At 31.5% G+C, this 27,440-nt stretch overlaps 1 protein-coding gene across 1 annotated transcript; it reads right to left on the bottom strand.

The window, feature by feature from the left end:
• Nucleotides 1-295: 295 nt before the first annotated feature.
• Nucleotides 296-26,704, bottom strand: LOC113521971 (ubiquitin-conjugating enzyme E2 R2). The gene is made up of 5 exons (XM_026907669.3): nt 26,103-26,704; nt 23,056-23,142; nt 7,810-8,042; nt 5,895-6,009; nt 296-3,366 (listed from the first exon to the last, which is right to left on the bottom strand). The coding sequence occupies exons 1-5, from the start codon at nt 26,280-26,282 to the stop codon at nt 3,253-3,255; spliced, it is 729 nt and encodes a 242-aa protein (XP_026763470.1). The 5' UTR covers nt 26,283-26,704; the 3' UTR covers nt 296-3,252.
• Nucleotides 26,705-27,440: the final 736 nt, after the last annotated feature.

The following is a 27,440-nucleotide window of genomic DNA, read 5'->3' as shown; positions in this document are numbered from 1 at the left end:
CCGTTTCTATGGATACACCATCTCAAAGTTTATATTCTACTAGCTTATACCTTCGACCTCGACCACGTCACCGGGATAAATATTAGTCTACATATATTCTTCTTTATCTCATATAGTATGTGTACACCAAATTTTCAATTGGTCAAGTCATTATGGCGCTATAATGTAACAAACAAACAAACTCATTTTTACATTCATAATATTAGTGAGGATTCTCATAGTATCTATTATTCCACAGCGCGACCTGCACCACGTATGAACTACTTAATAAGAATATTAAGAAAAAAGTCACATCTAAACATATTTCGTTTATTATTATTATTCAAATATTTTAATGTAGTCGGTTTCAGTAAATTTTCCTATGATTTCCAAACCACTTACCGCATAACTTAAGTCTAATAAACTGAATAGGTGGACGACTTTTATTATTAGATTTTAAAAATAAATCAATGAAAATTACGATGACCAAAGAAAGATCAATATATAGTTTTAGCCTTTAATAGCATCTAAGTAGATTGCTACTAAATTAAAATATTCATACACATCTATAATATAGAATTTAGAAGCCAGAATAGTAGATCTTTTGTATTCTAAATCTTACAGAACAATCATACAGTGTATTCTCTATATTTATTTTAACTTAGTGCACACTAATATAAAATTATTCTTCCACTTAGATATTTAATTAATGTACATTACAAATAATTTCGTTCACCAAAATCTAAAATAATGACTGTATTCTAATATTTTAACATAGCTATTGTATTATCATGATTTGAGCATACTCCCCAAACATTGAAAGTTATTATAATCTCTATTCACATCAATTATATCTTTCCACTTAATGAATTTATATACATTTATAATTTTATAGGACTTGTTTAAAGTTCATTATCTATAAAATTTAGTTTTAAATTTATGTTACAAGCTAGCAATTAGACAATGCGAAGATTATTATTGGTGTCGATTTGGTAGTACCAGTAATTAATTTTATTGTATGGGTGGTACATCCAATTGGCACCACTAATAAATTAACTATATTACGAAATGAAGGAAGTTATCTATATTATATAATCAATTAAAAAAGAAACTAATATTATATAAGTATAAAAAAATTTTGATCATACAGGATACTGTTTTACAATCACAGAAGTCTTGCACATATTTCTTGAGAAATAATTAATACTTAGATTAATAACGCTTTGAAATGTATTTTCAACAAGAAATGCATGTTAACAAAAAACAAAATAAAGATATTTTCGTTTACTTGGCGAACATAAAGACGTTAATATGACAAAGATAATTTTTTTTTAATTAATCCACAGTTAAGAGGTAACATGTGCAATACTTATTTTACATTGCAATTAAATAATAAAAATATTGTGCTAGCACGAAGTATGCTGCCTCGTTATACCTGGTGTATGTTGCCAAAGGATACCAGTTATGAAGTGGCAAGTTATGAAGCATATTATGTTGGCTCTCGAATAACTTGCAGTGTACATTTATTGAAAGCGTTATTATTCTAACATTCGATATCTGTGTAACATATTACAAAATTTTAAAATTACGTATCAAACATGTACTAACTGAGTATGGGAACATTACATAGATATACATAAAAATAATAAAATGACTGATTTAACTATCCAGTTCAAGCAAACGGTACGGACGAGCGATTGATATTAAGTAATCTACCCACACATCATCATAAATTCTTTGAATCAGCAATGTTAATAGAACAGAGTTATGGATTATGCAATAATTTTATGCAGTAACCAGAATACTTTTGAAATATTCCACTATTAACACAGATACGTAACAATGAAATCTAATTAGTGGATAAAATATAAATGTAAAGTTTATTATGATAAGGAAATATGGTTTTTAATTTTTTTTATAAATGAGTGGCAAGTTTGTATCTTATGGCAAATCTCATGTTCGCGCTTTTAAACACTGTTCTAAACAAGAGCAGCAATTGTAATTAAATATAATAAATGTTAGCTACAAATCAGATCGATTTTTAAGAATGAGAACACCATGGCTAAACACTAACAGTTTTTAATGAAAAGACTTAATATTTTTAAATCCATATAATTATTTATTTTAACGTAAATAATATGTTATATATACAATTATGAAAATACAAAAATAGTAACGCTCAGCAGACCATAGAAGCGTTAAAAACAGCACAGTTGGTCAAGATACATTTCAAATCATTTAGAGTAAAAATTTAATACATTACTTGACAATTTAGAAAGTATTTGTAATGGAACGGAGTATTTTTAAGTAATGACATGTTTATCAATAAGATCTCTCCTTCACATTTTAATAAGAGGCTAGTTAAGTTGAATATGTCATAAAACTAATAGATAATTTGAATAAATTCTATTAGCGGATAAGATCCTTATAAAGTGTGTAATAGAGATAGGATGATATTATTCATATTTTTTTGTTTTATAATATCAGCATTACTACACAAGCTTATAGCGAGAGTTAACACTGAAGATCGACTCATTAAGCTATAACAACTCTGCGGCTGGGGAGTCCGTTGCTTTTTTACGAGTTATGCGGCACTAGACTTCATGATTCGTTACCGTGTCGTTCGTCGTATCGTCATAGTCGTAGAATACTGACGGATCTGACAAATATTACATATATAGATCCGTCAGTATTCTACGACTATGACGATATGATATAATAATAAAAGATTGTGTCCCACAAAAAATATCGACTTCAATTGTGACAAAACTAGTTATTTTTATTTAAAAACTAAACTACTTAATCGAGGTTGATAAAACTTTTACGGGACTAATCTGTAAGTACATCCTTTCAGTTAAAAATAGAATTTTGCAAATTGCTTTACAACTGACGGAGTTAGAAGTAACAAACTTAACAAAATCTTTTTGAAGTCAATTGAAAATGCTTTTAGTCAAGTCTGACCGAAATAGAAGCAGCTGATTTGTGTTGGTAGGTGCCACAGTAATGCCATGACAACGATGTTTTAACAGACTTCAGTGGCCTCAACGCTTGACCGTTTTTGTACTTTTTACATTGCGGATAGTTTACTATACGTATATATATTACGTTAGCATAAAAACTGTTCATTGCTTCGCAGCAGATTATTAGAATGCTTAACGTTACAGACCAACTGATCGGTCAGATCTGAAGGAGATGTACTACTAATAATTACAGTTGTCTGGTGGTCCGTACACGGTTGCACGAGATCGCGGGTGAGGCGCGGGGGGCGCGGCCTCACGACTCCCCGTTGCCGCTGTCGTCGCCGTCCCCCTCACCACCTTCCAGCTCCTCGTCGGAGTCGGTGTCCAGATCGTCATAGTCGTCATCATAGAAGTCCGTCATATCCAACTGTAACAATATGTTACAGTCAACAATTTGTTACTAACGATGTAAAAAAAGTCAAAGATAATATTCATCATTATCATATCAGCCTTTATCTGTCTACTGCTGAACATACGCCTCCCTTTTGGGAGGTTTTACCAGTAGTTGCTACCCTTGGCAGACGGATTGGCAACTGCAGTCAGGCTTTAGAGATGTTTTAAGAGGGACGCTGCTGTTCTTCCCTCGCCCTCCCTTAGTCGGTTCTTACGACATCCACAGGAAAGTAAGGAGTGGCCTATTCTATACCGGGAGCACACGGCCAATATATTAGTAATTTATTAAAATTATAAAAGCCAAAGATAATATTAATGCATTGTAACTAAGATTGTGTTCAATAAAAAAAAAAAAAAAAAAAAACTAGTTGAATTGTGGCAAAAGCAGTTATGTTAATATAAAAACTAAACTATTAAATCGATTTTAATAAAATTTCTTTGGGTACAACTGACGGAAGTAACAAATAACAGTATTAAGAACCTCCTTTATGAAGTCGGTTAAAACGAAGTGCATTGATTAAATTAAATTATATATAAATATTAACATACCGTAACATTTATTTATATTAAAGTTTAATACACCTTTATAGTGTGAATGGCAGACTTAACATCATATGGTGTAATATAAAATTCTTAAAGAAGTACAAACTTCTCACATCTTAGTCAACATAAAGACCTTATTTACTTAGAATTGTAAGGCGACTGTAAACTTAGTAACAGTGGTTGATATATCAATATTAAAGGATTGCACAAAGGTTTTAAATATATAAAAAAATAATTAAAAAATATTTGAACCGACTTAAAAAAAATGATATACAAAAGAACTTACTATAAAGCGATAAATAAACTACCTAATAATAAACCCACTACCAATTAATTTAAATAAAATATAATGATAATATGTGCTCCCTATTGATTTGTTCAAAGTCTGTTAAAAAAGTAAATTGACAATGTTGCCATCGCCTGCATTTTGGATTTGTATTCCCTTGATGACTAATTCTGCGCGTCTATTTTTATTTTATACTATAACTAAAAATAGGCTAAATTATGATTATTAGTGTTAAAAATTAGATAATACAAAATGTAAGATTTGAATTTGAACTTCTTACTTTAATTCGTCTCTTCCAATAAACAGTTAACCGTGGAATGGACTAGGTACATACTGGGTCAGTTCTGCATAACCAGTTCTATAGGTTGCTACACTGATATGTAAATTAATCTATATTGTGATTAGTTGATTAGCTAACATTTCACATGTAGTGTAATAAAATGCAACTTTCATTCATATTTTTCAGCATGGATTACGTACGATTCTTTTTGTATAATGTAAAATGTTAAATAATCAATAAATGATTATATAGTGTTCGTAAACAGCTACGATTGAAAATCGGTAACGTAAATACAGTTCGAAATCATTAGAGGAGTGTTCCATCTGTGAATTTGAAAGAAAGAAAAACATTTATTGCGAAAAGTTAAAAAAAAAAAACATAACACGAAAAGTAATAAGAAAGTATATTGCGCAGTGTTGGTATTCTGCCAGGTTTCTAATAACGTTACGTATGTTTTTAGGAATATTTACCAAAGAATCATGGATCGAAAAATTACAAATTTTTGAGCCTGCCCCGTACTAACACGGCGCATTCAGCTTTAAAGTTAAAATGGGAAAAACATCATTCTTATTTTTTAAATTTTTTATTAACGAAATTTCTGTCTTATTACATTTATTCCACAGCATGAGTATATTCGGTCGTGTGGTCTCGCCACCACTTCCTTTCTCGTGGGTGTTGTAAGAGACCACTAAAGGAATTTTAATAGTCGAAAGATGAGCAGCAGCGTGTGTCTTAAAACGTATCACCAAAAGCGTAACTGCGGTGGCCAAATCGCCTATCAAGCGTGTGCAACTATTGGCAGAACCTTCCAAAAGGGAGGCATCTCGACTTCTACTTAATGCTTTATACAGCTGAAATAGAACCCATTTTAAAGGCGAATCTTAATATAGAATAATAGAAATTATAGTTATTTAAATATACTTCTTTACGAACTCTTCAAATTGTCACGTTTAATACTCTAATACTACTATAATAATAAGCACAAAAAATACTCGAGAAACTAGGTAAATTTAAAGTAAATAACGTACAAAAATATTGATAATGACAGTTAGGAGGCAAAAGTTAAAAAAGTCGAAGTCGAGAACTTTTAATTACAATAATATGGAAGGAACATGCCATTTCATGAAGATCCTTCCTCAATTAATTGTACCTACTTATTTGTTACGATCGTTTAGTCTCAAATGATATAAAAGATACTAGTTTAGGTTAGAGTATATAATTCGAATAGGTATTAATGGAGTTAAATTGTATTTTTTGTGGGGTCCTCTTTCCTGTTTTACTTTATGATTACAGCTAGAACTATTCTGTGATGTGACCTTGTATAAGACTGAAGCAATTTTTTATACTTTGACGCTGCTATCTTACGAATGTTATTAGCTTTTTTAATACAGACCTGAGGCTCCTGCGTCGTTGATTTGACTTGAGTCTTAATACAATAATCTTCTAATGTAAGAGGTACTACAATGCCTTCTTTCTCTGCTTCTATGCGCGCTACTTGTGCTTGTTTCCTGAAAATGAAATAAAATATTACGATTATATTAAGACATGCGGCCCGGTTTCAAATGAGTAGATAGAATTTACGAGTAAAAGAATTTTTAAATTAGTTGAGTAGTTTTTGACTTTATCCATAACAAACAAAGAATCAAACTTTCCTCTTTATAATATTAGTATAGAAGAAAAGTTCAAAGTAAACTCTATGGAATTAATTAGTGTTCAACAGTGAGAAGTGAGACGATAATGGGTTGTTAAAGTACGTTACATTTTACTATCTTTGGTTCTATAATAAGCAGTCATAATATAAAGAGAAATTACTCAGTGTAACAATAACAGCAGATTATCTTGAGCGTTTCTCTTCTCTAATTTACAGTTCACTGAATATTGGTGTAAGTCACGATCGCTTTTGGCGAATTTTGGACGGTTGCAATCTTGCTATCTCAAGATCACTAATGGTTAGGTACTAATTTCCTAACATAATGAAGTGACGAATCACCATAGCATAGTACTGTTTTTGTGTTTTATTATTTCTTTTTAGTGATGGTAATTTTGTATTTCGGTCTGAAAGATAAAATAGTGTAATATCCAATAAAAAAGCAACAAAGATGTCGTAGTTCTCGAAAATAGATATGCAGTAGGATACGAGGTCTGTCCGGAAAGTTCGTATAAAAGTGTTCTGGAATGCGAGAAAGAGGAGTGGGGAGGCCAGGTAAGCGCAGGACCCCTTCCTTATGTCCCTAACAATGCTTCAGTTCTGGTCTGACCGCCGTGCGGTGCGAACTGGCTTGTCACGCCATCTGTGAAGTTACCTCTTAACGAAACCCCGTCGGCATGGAGCCCGCTTCCGTTGAAGAGCAGCGCGTCGTAATCAAGTTTCTCTCGAAACTCGGCAAGAATGGCCGTGAAATTTTTGCCGATCTCAGAACAGTTTATGGGGATGATGCTGTGAAGGAACCAACCGTCCACAAGTGGCTAAAAAGATTCAGAGAGGGCCGAGAAAGAGTTCGATGTTCGGGGGATTGTCCATCAAGAATTCGTCCCTCCAGGCCAGACAGTTGATGGAAAATTCTACGTCGATGTGCTCAGACGCCTCAAAGCTCGTGTGGCACGAGTTCGTCCAGAATTGGCGCGAGAGGGGCGTTGGATTCTTCACCACGACAATGCCCCTGCCCACACCTCTCTTGTTGTCCGTGAGTTTTTGAGTAAAAATTCCATTACGGTGACCGAACACCCCCCCTATTCGCCGGATTTGGCCCCGTGTGACTTCTTCTTGTTCCCAAAAACCAAATTGGTACTTCGGGGGCGGCATTTGGGGGACATAAATGAGATAAAAAAAGCTACGACGGGGCAGCTGAGAAACCTACAACCAGAGGACTTTCAAGGAGCCTTCTCACAGTGGAAACGGCGTTGGCACAAGTGCATTATGTCACAGGGGGAGTACTTTGAAGGGGATAAAATTGATTTACCTGAATAATTGTAAAATAAAATTTTTAAAAAACTTTTATACGTACTTTCCGGACAAACCTCGTATATATATATATATATATATATATATATTATTTACACTCAAATAATAAGAGCATAAAACAATTTAACATCATGGTAGATTTATATTGTAGAAAGTAATAAGCAATTGTTTAATTTGTTTATTGTTGTTAAGCAAATTGCTTGACTGCAATCTGCTGTAAATCCACCTTAATGTTTTACATTGTGATGTAACATATGTTACAATTGCCATATTCTATTAGAAAGTTATTATTTTATGTGCCATTAGTATCAGTATAAAATACATATTAAAATGAAAATATACATACCTGATAATGTTTTCATACTCCTTATCTTTGCCCTTAGAGTCACGCCAGCGCCGATACATGACGCTCGCGTCTACATTAGCAGGACTGAAGGTGTTCGGTTCGTTCAACAATGATATCACCGAAAGTAGCACAGTGCGGACAGACTGTGTGGGGTTCCAACGCTCGCATGGCAGCTCTCCCGACTGTGGGTCGTCTACTGGCGGGTGAAGGATCGATATACACAGGTCACCATTCTGAAATTAAGCATTGGCGTATGTTATTATAGGCAATGTTTTTTTTTGGCATGTTACTATAGAGGTTTTACACCAGATGTACCTTTCAAAATTTGTGGTAGTTCAAATACTTATCGATTTATAAAATAATTATTTATTGATCGCAATCATATTTCGGGTCATTATAGAGAAATTTAATAAGACTAGTTTAGATGGCGTTAGTATAATTTGGTTACATTAAAAACCTATGTAATTAAAACACAAAGACTGCAACGAAGGGGCTGTTGCATTAACCGCATCATCATTGCCGAATAATTCAATTTAAATAAAGGATATCAGAAAATAATAATTCCATGCACAAGGTTATGAATAAATACAAGAATATACATACAGGTATAGATAGAATCTAACATCTGGCTGTAAATATTTCACAGTGAAACAACTTGCTTAATATGTAGTAATCAATTATTTATAACTATCTGTAGCTTTGAATGTAGCGCCCGTGACAGAAAGTAAAGAAGTAACCGCCTGTCTAGATGTGGACATATGTTGACATAAATTGGGTTAAAACTATTCTGTGTTAATATAGAATATTAAAGTATCATCATCACCAAATCAGCCTTTAACTGTCCACTGCTGAACATAAGCCTCCCCCTTGGAGGGTTTTGCCCGTAGTTGCCACGCTTGGTAGGCGAATTGGCAACCGCAGTCAGGCTTAAGAGACATTTTAAGAGGGATGCTGCTGCCCATCCTTCGCTCTTCTTTAGTCGGCTCTTACGACACCTACGGTAAAGGAAGGGATGGATTATTCTATGCCGGAACCACACGGTCACATTAAAGTATGTTATGTAACAAAATAAATATAAATATGTTCAGCTATTATACGTGATAGTGTAAAAACATCCAAAGATTTTTACAAACATTCGTTTATAAGTTTATATTAAGTGAATTAGTCACAATGTCTGCCAATAACATCGTTCTGAGAGTAAATACTGAAGTTTGCGCAACGATCAACGGAGGAGTGTTATTAAATCTTGATACGATTTAATGCTTCACGCTTTGAGAGGCAGATTTCGTTTCCATTGCGTTATACAGTAGGTATGCGTAACTCGGTGTTACATAAATCCATTGTTACTTTTTACTTTAGCCACAGCAAAACTAGCTTACAATTAGCAATCCAACCCTATTGTTCGTTATATATATATATATATATATATATTTTTTTTAAATAAAAGTGTCAATGAGAATTATGATAATGAGTGTTTAAATCTTTTATGGCGTTTTCTGTGTATTTGTTTTTAACAAAAATCAGTAACTTAAATAGTAACAGAATTAATAAGTGACTAACATAAATCCTATCAATTGCAAAAGGAGTTATCAAAATCATGTCAGAATTTTAGCGAAAATATGGTGTAACATATGCACACAAAAATAGCGTCAAATAGAGAATCTCTTTTTTTGAAGTCTTTTAATAATTATTTTGTAAATTTTTTAATTTAATAATCAGTACCAAATAAAATTAGAATATATAAATGTTTATGTTAATGTATTGTTAACAGCTTGAACTACTTATGTGTATTATTTGTAAATTTTAAGGATTTTTCTTGTTATTACTGGCCTATTTATTGCAATGATTACTTCTTGTTATTTCTTTACATACTATGAGTACATGCAAGAATTTCAGATAAAATTATAGAGCACCTTTATCTATAAAAAACAATGTACTTATCCTATATTATTTTACAATCTTAGTTTAAAATATGCACTAGAATAGGACTTTATTTAATTGTCAAACTCCAGTCGGGCTATCTTTTTGATATGAAATTCTAAAAAATATATTTTTAGAATTTCATATTTAATAATATAAATATTTTGTTTTAAATAATTTAAAAAATATATTTTTTAAATTATTTAAAACCAAAATAATAACTAATACATTTTGTTTCGTAACCGTAAACACATATATTGATAAACAATGAAATGATTTAGACACATTAATTGAAAATATTTGAATTGTACAACAACAATTCACAAGTAATTTTTTGTTTCGCAAAGAAAAATGGCAGCGTCAATAATCACAAATTAGTATAGAAACCTTTGATTGCAGAAAGAATAGTTAAAATTGGTACAGATTTGGCAACGTAAACGTGTAACGTAACCACAAAATAATTGAGACGAATTCAGAATGAGCAAATTTATAATAACATTTACTGCGTCGTTTTCGTATGCTTTTGGTTGACAAAGGTTATCAACAATAATATTAGGTTTTTATCAGTATGAATTAAATGCAGAATAAAGCTGTTGTTATTATATAAATATTACATTGTTTTTTTTTGTAATTTATTTAAATACTCTTTGAATATATATATATATATATATATATATATATATATATATATATATATATATATATATATATATATATATATATATATATATATTTTAATTTCTTTTGATATAAAAAGTTTGTTGGCAAATGGTGTAATTATCAAAATAGTACCTGTAACCGTGGGCTCTGACATCATGAATTAGGGTGTGTCAAGTGAAACTGTTGAATATAGTAAGCAAGTAAACACTCATAGTAACTTTACGAGAAGAATAAACAAATAGGTAGGATCCGTGTTCAAATTGCTAGAATGGAACCTCATAATTTCCTCGTGCCTGTAATGAAAACAGGAAAACGTAGCTTGACAACAGCCACAAATATAAATTCAATTATTGAATAAGAGTTCAGATACAAGCTTTTAAAGTATTGGAACATTTATTTCCCTTATTGTTTACAGTATATTTAAAATGTCAAAATAAATCAATTCGACGTAGTTTTTAAAGAATGACTTTAACGCAAAATGTTTCTATTTTATTATAATAACTTAAAAATACGAGGTTTGTCCGGAAAGTACGTATAAAAGTTTTTTAAAAATTTTATTTTACAATTATTCAGGTAAATCAATTTTATCCCCTTCAAAGTACTCCCCCTGTGACATAATGCACTTGTGCCAACGCCGTTTCCACTGTGAGAAGGCTCCTTGAAAGTCCTCTGGTTGTAGGTTTCTCAGCTGCCCCGTCGTAGCTTTTTTTATCTCATTTATGTCCCCCAAATGCCGCCCCCGAAGTACCAATTTGGTTTTTGGGAACAAGAAGAAGTCACACGGGGCCAAATCCGGCGAATAGGGGGGGTGTTCGGTCACCGTAATGGAATTTTTACTCAAAAACTCACGGAACGATCTTGGCGCAAATTTTTTTCATTTGAAGTTCGTTTCTTAGAATTTCGTGGACCACGGTTTTGCCCAAATTAAGCTCTTCAGCCACCTGTCTGACCGTTAAACGACGGTCCCCATTAACACAAGTTCGAATTCTTTCCACGTTTTCGTCGGAATGTGAAGTGGAAGGACGTCCTGAACGTGGGTCATCTTGAACGCTTTCTCGGCCCTCTCTGAATCTTTTTAGCCACTTGTGGACGGTTGGTTCCTTCACAGCATCATCCCCATAAACTGTTCTGAGATCGGCAAAAATTTCACGGCCATTCTTGCCGAGTTTCGAGAGAAACTTTATTATGACGCGCTGCTCTTCAACGGAAGCGGGCTCCATGCCGACGGGGTTTCGTTAAGAGGTAACTTCACAGATGGCGTGACAAGCCAGTTCGCACCGCACGGCGGTCAGACCAGAACTGAAGCATTGTTAGGGACATAAGGAAGGGGTCCTGCGCTTACCTGGCCTCCCCACTCCTCTTTCTCGCATTCCAGAACACTTTTATACGAACTTTCCGGACAGACCTCGTATATAAGAGATCCATTTTGGCAATGTTTTGATTAAAAGTTTAACTGCTTTATTTTTCTGGTCTGAGCATTTAATAGCACTACATAATCGATATTTAAAGTACGAGTACGTTTCATATGTAAAACACCATCAAGAAACTAAGTTCAGCTTAATAAACTCTTCATTACCGATTTATAAACTATTTATATAATATTTGATTAATATAAAACAACGGTTGTTATATAAACCAGTTATGTGAATAGTCCCGATTTTAAGATAGATATTACAATCTCTATCAATAAAAAAAAAAAAAATTGTATCCATATTTACTACAGTAAGATTTTATTGATGAAAAAGATTCCATTATATTTGAATACACAATGAACCTATAAGAACTATATCAAATAGAAAAGGTTACCCACGTTATCAGACTTGGAAATATTTATTATATTCGAGTGTCGCGGCGACTGCCCACCAATAATATTGTGTTCAAGTACTCTTATATTATATTATTATTTTGCCTTAAGTAGGTAAACATTGGTATGTATTATGTACTTTTTTATCTATTACTTACTATTAGGAGTATCACATTTTTTATACATTATAGTGATGTGTATATAAAAGTTTCTGTTTTTCAATCAAAAATGTAAAATTGGATTGCTATTTTATAGCTATAAAATATTAAATTTTAATATTAAATAAAATTTTAAATAGAGATTTATTAGTTCTTCAGTCAGTTGTTATCTATTAGCTCTCTATTAATATTAAATACCTAATAATATGTAAAATTCATTTGGGTACATCGTTTGATGCCCTATAATTTAAACTATATCTTGTTTCACTGTGATACATCAACTGGAAGTCGAATCCGTAACGTATAAAATTTCTTAAATTGAGTTCAACATACTTACAATGGTTTAATCACTGTGCACTCTGACTGTGAAATTGAACAATTTTTGTACTGGTTACTTAACCCTATCCATCCGTGTCCGAGACGCTCCAGTTTTTACTCTCTCACTTGTGAACGTAGTCATAGCATCAGGATCGAATGAATCTGAATGTTCCATGTTTGATGATTTTTAATAATTTCATGAAACGATAAGGATTCCTTGTTTAACAAGGAAAAAAAAACAAATAAATGTAAAAAAACCTAAAAACTATGAAAGATTTAATTAGGAAAGTAAAAGAAAAACATCGTCTACGACATGTAGGTTACATGAATTAATTGTAAATAACAATGAACCTATGAATCACACTGTATACCTACTGGTTTGCCAAATCGGACTTGAATAAACCTCGTCTTACTAAGGAAATAACGGAAGCATAATTGCGCGAGGCTAGAGGCTTACCTCCGGCTGCCCTTGACGTCCTCGGCAACACCAGCCCACCCCATTTACATCGTAATCTGCGCAACGACTCGTGAAGGTTACTTCATCTCACAATTTTAGTCTTTTTCTCACAGAACATCAGATGAAATCCTTTGTTTATACACATAGTTCAGATGGACTAGTCCATTTCATTTGACCTACATTTGTTCTTATATCGCAATAACTTACGATAATATTTATTATTTGAGTATTTATGTATTCTAAAGGGTCTAACGAAAAATGAGAAATTAATCAATTTGGCATTATATGTAATTGTACTGAAATAACTATTTATGGTCTGAACTAGTAATGTACTTGTTATTACAGTTTGATCGAAAAAGTTGCGACAATCAATACAATAACTTCACTAACTCTTGACTGTACTTAATTGGAAATTTTATGCAGATAAAGAAACTCGGCGCCCGCTTGCTGTGCGACCAGTAGTTCCTGAGATATTAGCAGTTGAATGGAAAAGGATGCTTTTGCATTCAAAGTTCGATATCTCGGACACAAATGGTCGTAATTGAGCCATCCAAAGCGATTTTTGTAGCTGAATAAACACGCTAAGAGACCTATACAATGGAGTAGCTCGAAAAAATTTTTCCATGCCCATAGAGTGAAAAACAAAACCTAGAAAATTTAGAAAAAAATTATTTTCAGCTTTGTTTAAGAATTGCATGGAAACCGGAGCTCAAAAAATTTTTTCACCAAAAAATCTGAAAACTAGAGTTTTCAAGCTTCAAAACCCTTTTTTTAAATTTCCTGTACGATTATTTTTCACTGAAATACAGCCTGTTGAAAATCACCCAAAAATTTCAATAATTTTTATGTTCCCTTAATTTTTGCGAGGAGTGTAAATACACCAACAATTGCCGTTACAATAATTACACACATTTGGTCCACAAACGATAAAACATGTAGCTATGAAATTCTTTACAGTTTCAGAACTTTTATAAATACTTGAGGCCGACAAGAAGTTCATATTTTTTCCCCCAAGGTAACAAGTGAATTTATTACGATTTGATGGAAGTGAGTTACAATAATAGGAGTTGTAGATAAGAAAGGCAAACTTCGGCAACATTAGGGATAAGCTGGATTAATGCGTGATACTTTTTTGTTGTTCACAGTAAAATTTTCATCGCTAGGTGTGCCTCTAAAATTTATGTACATACTTAATTAAATATGCAGCCAGAGAATGGCACAAGTACAAATTCTGCAGTTTAAGTATAAACTGTACCGCTAATTTTAAATGCTTTTGAAAACATTTTTAACATTGATTTAGCCTTTAACGATACCGTTTTAGTATGCATTTATTTAAAATTGATTTATCTGTATTCACTGTAGGTATGTACAACAATTAAATAAAATACGAGTGTTCCCTCATCATTTTACAAAAACAACTATACTTATACACAGCAACGGTAATTGGGTGAAAGGAAGTTTAGAAAGTAGGCACTCGTTTAAGTATATCTAATAGTCGTAAAATCCGTTATTCGATGTCATGCATGGGCAAAAATGTAAAACAGAATTATTGATTGGTTACCTCTTAAATGCACGTGACGCGCATAGGCAGATACTAAAATAACGAAATAAAAAATAAACACGTTTAAATATATGTTCGCAATATGTGTGGTATAGTGACGATGATAGAGCATATAAGCTGTGCCATAAGACAGAAGCCACCTCACTCATATAGGTAGCATAGAGAGCGACGCCCTCGGCTAAAAATATGCCACCGGTTCACTGCGCGCTTCTTCACAAAGAAATTGCGCGTATTCTGACCTCTAAATCGGGAAACACTTCAAAATATACACATGCTATGTATTTATGAAAACACTGACAGATTTACCTAGACATTTATTCCGGTAATGCTGAATTCAGGATCATTGTCAAGTACATTTTAATCTGATTTAATTATAACTACGTCACGTTTTGTATATTGTTGCCTTGCCGTATGATGATAGAGGACAAAGTGTGACGGCGTAATTTCTGGAATATTCTGCTTGCAGATACGTGTAGGTTACGTATTTTATCTAAATACTGTTTCGAGTTTGTGTTTATAGTTGTCTTCAAATACAACTAAAATATTGGGAAACCATTTTTTGACTAATAGTCGTGATTCTGTGTGTAAAATGCAACTAAATCAGCAGTTTTGGGCTAGATATAGCCTTTTTAAAATCATACAATACTGTATAATACGGATTTAGTATCTAAAATTTCTGTAGAAATATTTGAAAAACGTTTAATAAGTACAAAATGTGTTACCAGAATCATTAAAAATAATATTGATATCATGGTATAAGTTTTTAATAGCTCGTAATTTTGTATCTAACATACTACCACAATTTTTTAATGCTCAATAAATAACTAGCTTTTACACGCAACAGATATACACTTCATATGCGTAGATTTTGGAAGTTTGTAACCACTTCTAGATGGCGTCTTTGAATAAAATACAACTGATTTTAACTTAGTCCTTCAGAAACATAACTGTAAATTTAGTTCAGTGGTTTTTATGTCATGATAGAAAGACACAAATTCTAAAAATTATTGTTGCTTCTTAAGATTGTCTTTATTAAAATCTGCATATTGATTTTTCTTAAATATTCTCCTATCATATAGTCCAGATATAACAATTTTATTAGGCACAATTTTATTATATTAATAAGATTAATTAGTAAATACTATTAACACATAACAACACAGGTGCTTAGAGTAATATATAAAAAAAAATTGGTACTATTAGAGAGCACAAAAACAACAAAAACATTCATATTTAGGAAATTTCCAATTTTTCTTTCCATAAAAATCTTAATCGAATTATTACAAACATTTTACAAAAATAAAATTAGCTTGATTTAGCCAATTTCGCTCTTGTCAATACCAGGCCTTCTCAAGTGATACACACTTATTGACGACCAGCATTTAATTTATCAAGATTTATTTGTATTACCCAAATGTTTCCTATATAACTGCGTTGTAATTCCCCTCATTCGTCGCAGATTCGCAGTATGGCACGTAATGTAGGTCATGTACTTTTTGTTTCATAAAATTCATGTAATGAAGAAGTCCAAGGGAGAAGAGGGTTGTTAGTAACAGGAATTAGTTAAACCGCCTTTCATGTAGTACCCCTGGACACCACCGTGGTCAACTCCCGGTAAATTCATCATGATGTAGCAATAAATAGTTCTGACATCATCTTCACCTACCTATTCCCTCTCACTGTTTCTCCTCCGATGTCTATGAATAATGCAGGCGGTTATTATCCAATACTAATAACAATTATGAGAATATGTTCATGTTAGAATCTGAAATATAAATAATAATAAATAATTCTTATAACTGTATAATAAAGAATTAAATAAATAAATAAAAATTATCAATTTGGACCAGCGATTCAATTGTTGAATTGAAGGTCCATTGACGCATATAATCTGTCCACGGAAACGCGCCCCCGCCTTTTTCGTAGAAACGCAGCTATTTCACTACTTAGTGGCTTATAACACAGAAAGATTTTGTTATACTGTACTATATATTAGGTGCACGTGAATAAGAAATATCAAATATTTCTTATTCACTATATTGTCACTGCACATGCGTTGCGATTGCCATCTATTGTGTTTGTTGTCTAAAAACTATACGTCACGTCACGAAAAATATACGAGTACGTTTGAAACCTCCACGTGGTCAATACAAAAAGACTGTAATTGAAATGTTGGCAAGAGTTTTGGCCGTTGGGACGAGATCGCCTCTATGTGGCGTTATTTAAAGAGGCGCGTGTGAATGTAGCACAAGTTCAGACTGGCCACCGCGACGCAGGTCGCCGCGATCAGGAATAAGGTTAATTACCCCAAGGCCGAGGGTATGCCAACGGCAAAGGCAAAACGCAGATTTCTTTTATAAGGAAACGACAACAAACGATTGTTGACGTTTGTTGATGTTGCGCCAAATAGTTTTGTTATTGTAATTTTTATAGCTATTTATTCTCTTGTGCTATAACGCCCTCTAGTCCTATGGAAGAAATGCCGTCATTGGGGATTGTTGATTGATACGTATAATTGTCATTGTGAAAACAATCAGATAAACATAAGGCAATATTTTGTTGATAAAACATGTCATAGAGCAATATTGTTGTCTTACTCGATATAAGACCACTAGCATATTTAGTAGAACCTTTTCATTACTTAGTCATTGCTTAATTAGTTCATTGATTACTATAGTAGTTTTTCATTTTGATGAATATACCTAGTGTGCTGAGTATTATTGTTGACGGCATCATGCAAAGTTCGTTCAACCTTCATTTGTAGGTACATCCTGTTTAGCGTTGCTCTTTTGGTAAACTCTACGTGGGACTGTATTATATCAATCAAATTATTAATTAGAATTGGTGTAATTTAGAGAAAACGACTGGGTAGGAAGAACTTATTGTAGACTAGCTGTTTCCCGTAGTATTGTATATGTGTGAGTTAGTATATTATGAGTTTAGATATAACCTACCCGCGTACCCACCAAATTCATTCGGTCATTCGTTTAAGCACGATCGAGTAACAAAAATCCAAATATCTTTACCTTACTTTAATATTTATAATATTAGTTGGATAAATTTACCTTAACTACCTCTTCTTTGGGCGTTTCGAATCGTATGAAGCCGTATATTCCCCAACCCATCATTTCTCAACCTTTTTAGTGCCGTGATCGTAACCCACTGAATAACTAAAAGTTAAGAGAATTTTTTCGTTTACAAGTCTTATTTATTTATAGGTTTACTGGTATATTTCATTTGCAAGCGATGATTCATCGCTAAATAAAAAAATCATCTAAATGGTTTGAAATGATTGATGATTTTAAATCTTACCTATAAAGTGAGGTCTCGCCCAGTCGATAAAGGTGGTAAACGTATTTTTATTTATTTATTTATCTATTTAGCTACTTGGTTATCTCAGACTATAAATTTATCAACGTTAATAAATGTACAATCTACATGTAAGATTGAGGTGGAAGAATCAAGCGTTTGTATGGCGTGGGCACAATATAAACATGAATCACAAGTTTGGACTGATGACCCGACTGTTTCATTATATTATTTTGTGCCGACGACTCACCGTCACCGTCACTGCCGACTTCTAAAAGTTAACGGTAATGTTCCGATCCCGCGAAAACCGTATAACCGGCTAGAGACATCTGATGTAAAAACGAACTTATACGAGTAAACAGTAAATGTCCCCGAGTTATATCACATTTACACTAGTTTGAATTTGCGATGAATAAATATTAATATAAAAAAAATAAATATATATAACTAATAAACTGCTTTATAAAACTAATATACTAATTGTTGTAGTATGTAGGAGTAACAAGCCATACTTTCTTTGTATGAGGTGCAGATTCAGTTAGTCAAAGAAAAAGTCTGAATTTTGTTTACAAGGAAATATATTATATAATAAAGGTTGAATTTAAAATCGTTAGAAACTATCGAAGGAATTATTTTAATAATTGAACGTTTTCGCCAAAGGGTCGAAAAACAACAAATAAATAATAATTTAATTGAGTTAATCAACAGCTGAACGTATCGTGTTAGTATGAGAGACTCGAAGTTTTTTGTTGTCTTAAAATTTTCCGTTTACGAAATTTCTCTCAATAAAAAAAAAATACTAATATGTATAGATTACCTCTAACGAATTCGATCCTGTATATAACATAATTTTTTATTTGCTTTAATGGTGGACATTTATACAGAGCTTGTAAAAATAGTTTCATAATACTATACTGCAAATATTGCTATGCTAAGTGGAGAGCAAATGCTGCGTATATATCATATTGGTTTAGTGATTGTAAACGTAAGATCATAATTACTTCCCCGGCTTATATTTTTTAATAATTGTTAAAAAATAATTATTTATTTCAATGATATTAAAGTAAAATAGTTTGTTATTGCCTATGTATCTAAATGGTTGAAGTGGGTCAAACCGCGATGCAGCATGAATGTTTCGCAGGCGGGGGTCAACCCGCCAAGAGAGTGGCGCAACATTCTAGCAAGGGGAGATATTGCGTAGGTACAATACGAAGTAAACAATGAACAATGCTAATCGACATTATTTTCAGGATTATGAGGCAAAGTTGGCGTTAGTATTTCCCAAACAAAATTGTAATTGTCCCTTTTAATTAGCAGTTAATACAAACATGACAAAATACGTGCCCGATTGTAATCATAATTTTTTTTATGTGGGTATTTTCACTTTCTGAGCTCCAAGTGAGAAAGGTATTATTCAAATTCAAATTCTCAGGAGAGAAAAAAAAAACTATTCTTACTAAAAAATAGGTAGTGTTTTTATTAGATGTTAATTGTAAATGTCAAAAAATTACTTTAGTTTTTTTTTATAGTTATAAAATTAATTGAATTGTACATTACATGTATTGCAGTTATCACATAAAAATGGTCCCAATTTGATTTTTGTCTATTTTCATGTAGTATTGAAGAGAAACCATTTCGTGTAAAAGAATGTAATAATTTTTAACGTATTCTGATATAATAAAAAAATCAGAACTTAGTCGTGTAAAAGGTCATAACCCGAATTGAACCAATACAAAGAAAAAAAAAATTTAAGAAACATTTATTTGATGTTTGAGATTAAGCGACTTGCTACTACCACTATTTTATATTTTATAAAATATTATCTTTCTAATTATATTATAATTTACTCTTTTGTAAGGAAATTACTTCGTTATTTGTACAGATATCTTCACACTTCTAGCTTAAAAAGAAAAAAGGTACAAGTTAATTTTATACAGTTGTGCTTTCATAAAATCAAGTTGTACCCTTTCCATTAATATAAGTAATATTTTTCTTATTATTAACAAAATTTTTCCTAATGTACTTTATCACAATTTATGTGAAAGAGGAAAATATTTCTGAAATATAATTTCGAAATATTCTGTTGGCTGGTAATAGATATAAGAATATTATGCTGAATGTATAATATACTGAACAATATTCGATTTCACACAAATCACGAGCAATTTGTTATTAAAATGTGTTGTTTTTCTGGTCGTTGAATGGTCAGTAACAATTCCAGTTTGGTAGGTATTTAGTTGCAGTCGCAACTATAACAACAGCCTATAACGCTTCTTAGTAAAAAAAATACACACACATAGCGATATTTTGACACAAATTGTTTACGCGATTTGTATGTATGTATGTGTGTTAAATTATGATGATTATGATATTGTCTACCCGTATCCTAAATTTTAATAAAATTTGTCAGCATTATATCTAAACGTTCAAACATTTCTACAAACTTTACATTTAATAATATTGTTACTAAGAGAATGTATCATCATATCATTAACAATCATTAACATGACAATTAGTTTTTTTAAAATAATAAATTATATCTTATAGCCTTATTACTTACCTAAGGACATAGATTAGACTATATGATAAATACATTGAATATTTCTCGTTATATAAAGGACATTTATAAATTCTGATAACTGTATAATACAGCATTAATTTGCCCTTAAAGTAAGCAGATTGTGAGAGTGAATGAGTACTATTGACTATTTTATTTATGTATTGAATATTTTTATTAATGTCTTCAATGTTTTCATAAGTATACATTTTGTTGTTTAGTTTTCTGATCTGATAAGTATGTAGATTATACTGAATACGTAATATATATCAATAGAATTCGATTTTATAAAAACACAAGAAATCTGATATTAAAATGTGTTGTTTTTCTAGAGCCAGTTGGAATAAACTATTAGTTATAACTAATTATTTTAATCAAACTAGAGACATTTTGTGTTACTGCGAACATAGATGATTTGAGTTTTATAGCTAGTCTATGTTATTTTTTCTACGCATGCGCATACGCATTATTTTTGCTACGCATTTTATTATGATATATGTGTTGATTTGGAGATATAAGATTTGTTCGTATTTTTTTTTTAACTATTTATTAAGAAAATAGTTTCTAAAATAGTAAATAGTTTTTTTTTTTTAAATAATAGGGGTGCCAAGAACCATCCATTAAAATAAATCAGCATTTGAAGTCTACAACGCATTAATTCAGACTGGATTGGTGTTGTCCTCTTTTGGCTCTGTTACTTCCTGAAAGCTAATTTGTGGAAGGCCACCATTGCAAGCACACCTCACATTGATAATTGTTTAACTTCCTTTATACTATTATCATAATATACCTAATACAAAGTGTGCGATTTTCGAGTTAGTATTTGACTTTAATGAGTTGAATGAGACACGTAACTATAATAGTTCATAGTCTATGCAAGTAAAAAATTTAAAGTGATGTCACGTACCTCCTTCCAGCATTATTGCTAAATTTGCTACCAGCTACAATGGAAGTTTTTTATTAAATAAATTATGTAAATATGTAATAACATCAATGCCATTTCAATGTCACGATAAATTTAATTAGTTAAATTATGTATATCATAAGTAATTATGTACAATCATTTTTGCTATAGACAGTAACAAAATATGTAGAAAGCAGTACCATTTAAATGCTCCCAAAAATACGAGTAGTTGTATAACGTCAATGATATACATTTAACACAGAATAGTACATATATTTGATCTTGTAGATAAATATCAGCTATGACACCGTTTCAACAAATAGGATTTTCACATTTTGTATCATGAAATTGGATTTCCTCAACTTTATGTTCCGGTTAACTCTCCTCTAGTTCCGGGTATGAGTCTGGTATAATACAAATGGTATGGGTATATTGCGTGAGCAACATTTATATGCAAAATAGTAATGTAGCAAGTGTGAATAGAATTTGGTTGGTCCTAGAGAACTATTACGGTGTTAAAAATTATTTAAGTTTTTATTTTTATTTTTAATATGCTAAATGAGCCTACATAGTTTGTATAAGAAAAATAGGAATAGAAAATTTTTAATCTAAAGAAATTAACAGTTCATTCTGTGTGGGAGGAACTATCTGTATAACCATACTAGTAAGATTCTATGTTTCGTGGAGTTAGCATGATTGAGTTCAGGAAGATTGAAAGCTTCCTAAACAAAACCAAGTAAGTACCTACTCATGTTTTGCATTTACGCCGTCGCGTCAGACTGTAAATCTATTTTTATGCAAGTATTTATAAAATGTAAATATGTCTTAGTTTATATTCCTATATATTATCTATATTTGTAAAACACTGTGTTTTGATAATCCCTTTATGAATTCTCGCGATACAGGTTCGCTTAGAGCGGGGTCCAATGTAGGTACTCATGTTATGTATTCCTTGTGTTTAATAAATAAATTAATAATTCATCGATGATCAACTTTTATAAAGAAATTTTCATTAATAACTATAAATGGAATGGACAATTTGAGGCCTAGTGAAATATATAGCCTACTATGGAATTTCGCGGTTATATTAAACGCATATAGATGCGTTATATGAAAGTAACGTTAAGACAGGTATTTATATATAGGTAGATGAATAGGTACATTTTAGCTTGTAAAATTATTCAAATCTTGCAGCAATAAATTCTATAACACTGCCATGCATAGTCCAGCTAGTGTTGTTCAGAAAGTTTAAAATATTAAGATAAATGATTCTATACCTAACCTTCCATAGAGGGGGGAAAGGGATTGTTAGCAATGGAGATTGACAGCCCTATTGTTAATTTACCCTATTAGGTCGACCTCCACGTGGTTCTCCTTGGAAACCATCGTGAACAATTCTTATTGAATTCGTCACGATGGGCTGATTTGCTTCATCCTCACCTATCATCCTTCACTGGTGCCCCGCCGGTGTATACCGATAGCGCGGGTGGGGTTACCATTCCATTATCACACATTAAAAAAAACCTTCCATAGAAACAAAAGTCATTTAAATTTTATTTAAATATATATAACTAAGATATAATTATAGAAGAACTTACCTCATATACATTTGGATGCCATACTTTTGTTAAAAACCTAATTGAAGGTGGTGAATATGGATAGTCTGAGGGGAATTTCATATGTGCCTGAAACAACAAAGGATGCCATTTTAAAATATATTATGTAAATCAAATGTAGAACAACGACATATAGCTGTTTTATGTTGGGCTAATAGGTACGTAACTGCTGTAATATAATACGATTACTTCGTTGAAATCAGATCATTCATATTGCTGGATGACGCATCAACAGATAGACCGACAATAACAAAAAGAATCAATTATGTTTTTATATACTTAATTTACCTACTATTACATTAGCATGTCTTTTCCTTTATCATAATTTAATATAATAGTAGGATAGTATATAATAAACATTTTTACAAACAAAATAAGTAAAGGTGTTTAGACATTTCTTATACTTAATCATGTTTAAAATGCTAAACGGATTTGAATGAAATTTTATACAACTTTATCATGAAAAAGAACTATATAAAATTTAATAAACTAATTATATTACAGAAATTAATTTATTAAGTTTCAAAGTACTTAACGCCACTGATATTATAAATGTGAAATTACGGCACACCTAATAGTTTATGAAATTTGGAATACACATAGCATTTTGGATGGAGAATGGTTTCAAGCTATTTTTTTACATATCCCTATTAAATGGGCGAACTGGATGAAGCCATGGATAAAAACTAGTAATACTTAATATTTTATTCTTTTAAAAATCAACAGGTTTCACTTCTGCCGAGTACAAACTCAGCAGAAGTGAAACATATATAGAAGCTCATTTTGTTTAAAATTTTCTACATAATTAATAATTAGGCAAAAATGTTAAACTTAAGTACTTAGATAAATTTTTATGTTAAGAATTCTAACAATGTATTTAAAAGATTAAATTTTAAATTAAAATATATCAATTTCCAGTAGACAATAAATAAAATGATAGTGATGTAATATTACACCATAGATTAAGGATAATACCTCATATTACATAAAATTCATATATATTTATAGTGGTTTGCAGCAAGCTAATTAACAACAAAATATTATGGTGTTAAGTTTATTGTCATTTAAGGAAATCAAACAATCATCAATTGCAGGCATGAAAAGGTTCAATCTTTTTAGGTCAAAAGGTTGTACAGTAAATTCGGGTTTGGTTTTGCCAATTACAAAAAACAGGAAATTCTAAAAATTTCAGACTTATACCAAACAAAGCAATGTCTTTTGTTTAACAATAAGTGTTTTACTATGTTATAATGGTATATCATGTACCATTATAACTTTTTATCTGCTGCTGTTGACTCAGGTAATGAATATATCTTGTACATACCATGTAATACTTTTGTATTTATAAAATTCATGTTATTAAACTCCTAGTCCTGTGAGGGTGCTACCTTCAGTCACTAAGACATCCAAACACTGTATAATGATTAAAATTTATGACTTAAAAATGTAATAGTTATCTAACAGATTTTCATTGTGTTTTTCTCAGCCAATATTATAATGGCCAATATATCTATTTCACCCATGATAGCCCCCATCCATTATATCATCCATACCTGAGGACTAAGGTGTTATGCCTTTGTACCCTGTCCTACCCTTCAATCGGAAACAAAACCTTGCAAACACAACTGCTTTGTGGTAGAAATGCGAATGGGACAGAGGTACCCAAGCAAATGACTTTTGTACAAAGTCTCCCTCTCAATTTCATTATATTACTAATATGATAAAATTGTAACTATTGTGTAGAAAATGTTGGTATATATAACTAGCTGATATTTAAGAAAAAAATGAGATGAAATGTCTTTATAAAAGTAACAGAAGTCAAAACAATCATTTTTAGAAATATTATTTACCTGTCTGTTTATTCCAGCATCAACAAAAATTACTGTATGAAATTAGATATGGTTTTAACAGTTGTATTTCTGAAGGTCTAACTTAAAAACTGGTTTATATTTTATCTTGATACTTAATCTAGAAATGGTCTACTTAATTGATTTTCCTACTTCTGTGTATGAAGTAGCAGAAAAAAAAATAGTTACAGATAAAAAGAAAAATAACAAATAAAAAAAGTAACTATTTCCAACTATATTTAAAACTTATGTTAATTTTTTTATTATATCTATATAAATGTATAGCTAACTAGGATTCTGACAATTTATTTCACTGAATTATTCTTGATAAAGGTTTTTGGATGAAATAGAAATAATTGACAGAAACAACAAACATATCAAGTTCATACCCTTTCTCTTATATACATATATATAAATATCTATTTACACTATTTTGTGAAATAAAGCTTATTATTTCAGCTGAGAAATACATTAACAAAGAAAGTAAAATATATGTTAAAATTTATAAAAAAAAGTTATAATATTTTTAAATAATTTATAATAACAATAAATATTAAAAAATGCAAACCATATATTGGTTGTTGCTGATTTGAGGCAAGTGTCAGATGTGCAATAATTACTATATTGTTTAGAAGTTAAAAGATTAAGCAACCTATCCAAGTAGTATTTAGGTAGGTGATAAAAAATGTAATAATTCTATGTCACATTTACCTCTAGTTAACTTTAAAAAATATATATTTTACTATTTCTGTACTAATGTTATGATCTGTAATATAAAAGTCATAGTACCAACAAAGGTGGATTGATTTTATCAACTGTCTTAGCAGTACATGGACAAGGTGATTAAAAAAGGTTAGAAAATGAAGGTTTTAATGTTGTCGTATATCTTGCTATCACCTCATCATCCATGTAACATAAAAGGGATAAATATGTGTTGCGATAACCATTTGTTAACCATCATAATAAATTTGTGTTGTATATAAAATCCAGTATACAAACTACTAGCTAGGTACATACCTACAAACTTGATTACCTATACAATCAACAATTTCATCTCTCTAATGCATGCATAGGTATATTTTTTAATTAACAATCTCACTCATTGTTGTTTATATTACTCTAATCTCATAATTACTTAGTGTTACCAGGTCATTGTTCATGTGACATCAGGCTGATGCTTACCTTGAAATAACCACCCTGGTACAGTGTGTCCGGCGGACCGAAAATTGCAACTTCCCACTCAAACAAATTGTCCTCTCCAAGTAACTTTACTCTAAAGCCTTCCACAGGCTCCTCCTGGAGACTTTTGTATTCTAAAGCTAAAGCCCTCAGGGCAGAACTAGTTGGAACTGTATTAGACATTGTCAATAATTATATTTTTCTATTATAACCTAAAATCACTATTTAGATCAGATTCTATTGACATAACACTGCGGAACTCTCCTTGCGGTCCACGTATTCAGGAGGCATTTCAAACAGAGTCACAACAACAACGAAGTATGAATTTTAGTAAACATAACGCCAAAGTAGCCTACGGATTATTTTCTAATATACACTTTAAACGTCAATACTGTACGGCAGTAATATACGTCGAAAATGAAAGATAAAACAGTCCAAACTACACAGCAATATGTTCAACAATGAGAAAGCAACTGTCCAAACAAACACGAACGCGACTCCAAGGAAAACGGCTAGCGTGATCGTACAGCTGCTGTTTGATGCTGCTGAGCTGTATGTCTGAGTTGCCCGACCGAATATTGTAGAACAGCTGTTTAGTTATTTCCGTGCTTGATTGCGCAGTGAGATGACGCACGCGGCCTATCGACTTTTAATACATGTACCGCCCTCTATAGTTTAAAGCACAGAAATATAACATGTATGGAAACCGACTTCAATATGGTAAATTGTAAAAGCAATTTCTATTAGATGTCGCTAATTGTTTAAAAATGGAAAAGCATTAAAATTTTACTTTTCAATTTCGTATTTATAAGTATACTGTGGTGTACTAGATGTCGCTCACAGTTCGAGCTGAAACCAAATTTATATTTTTTGGCTATAAATTTAAATGCTTAATCTTTGATCGATACTTACATTCATTTTAAGTTTCATTTATTAGTATACTTATATAATATAGAATAAGAGCAATACCAATCACCATTTATTTTCCAACGGTTCAACGGGTAACAAAATCGTGTATTATCAATATTATCATTATAATTTCACACACTCATTAGCCATTATCGGTTTTTTAGTTTACCTTTCTCATTTTCGAGTCTTTATAAAGATTTCGATGACAGAATGGAAATCTTAAAGCAGCTTCTTAAAATTGTGTTCTACATATTCGTTTTATCCGCAAAAGCTAGTAATAAATCCAGACAGGTCGACCTTTAGATGATCTCTCCTGGTAACTATCAGGGTGAAATTGTCATGTATAGACTAATCTGACTTCATTCTAGCCTATCATTGTTCACTAGCAGTCTGTTACCGTAAACTAATATCTCAGAGTGGAGGGAAGGGTTT

The sequence above is a fragment of the Galleria mellonella genome, unplaced genomic scaffold, assembly GCF_026898425.1.
Source record: "Galleria mellonella isolate WM207_F2 unplaced genomic scaffold, CSIRO_AGI_GalMel_v1 utg63, whole genome shotgun sequence".
Taxonomy (NCBI): Eukaryota; Metazoa; Arthropoda; class Insecta; order Lepidoptera; family Pyralidae; genus Galleria; species Galleria mellonella.
This window is presented reverse-complemented; position numbering and strand designations above follow the sequence as displayed.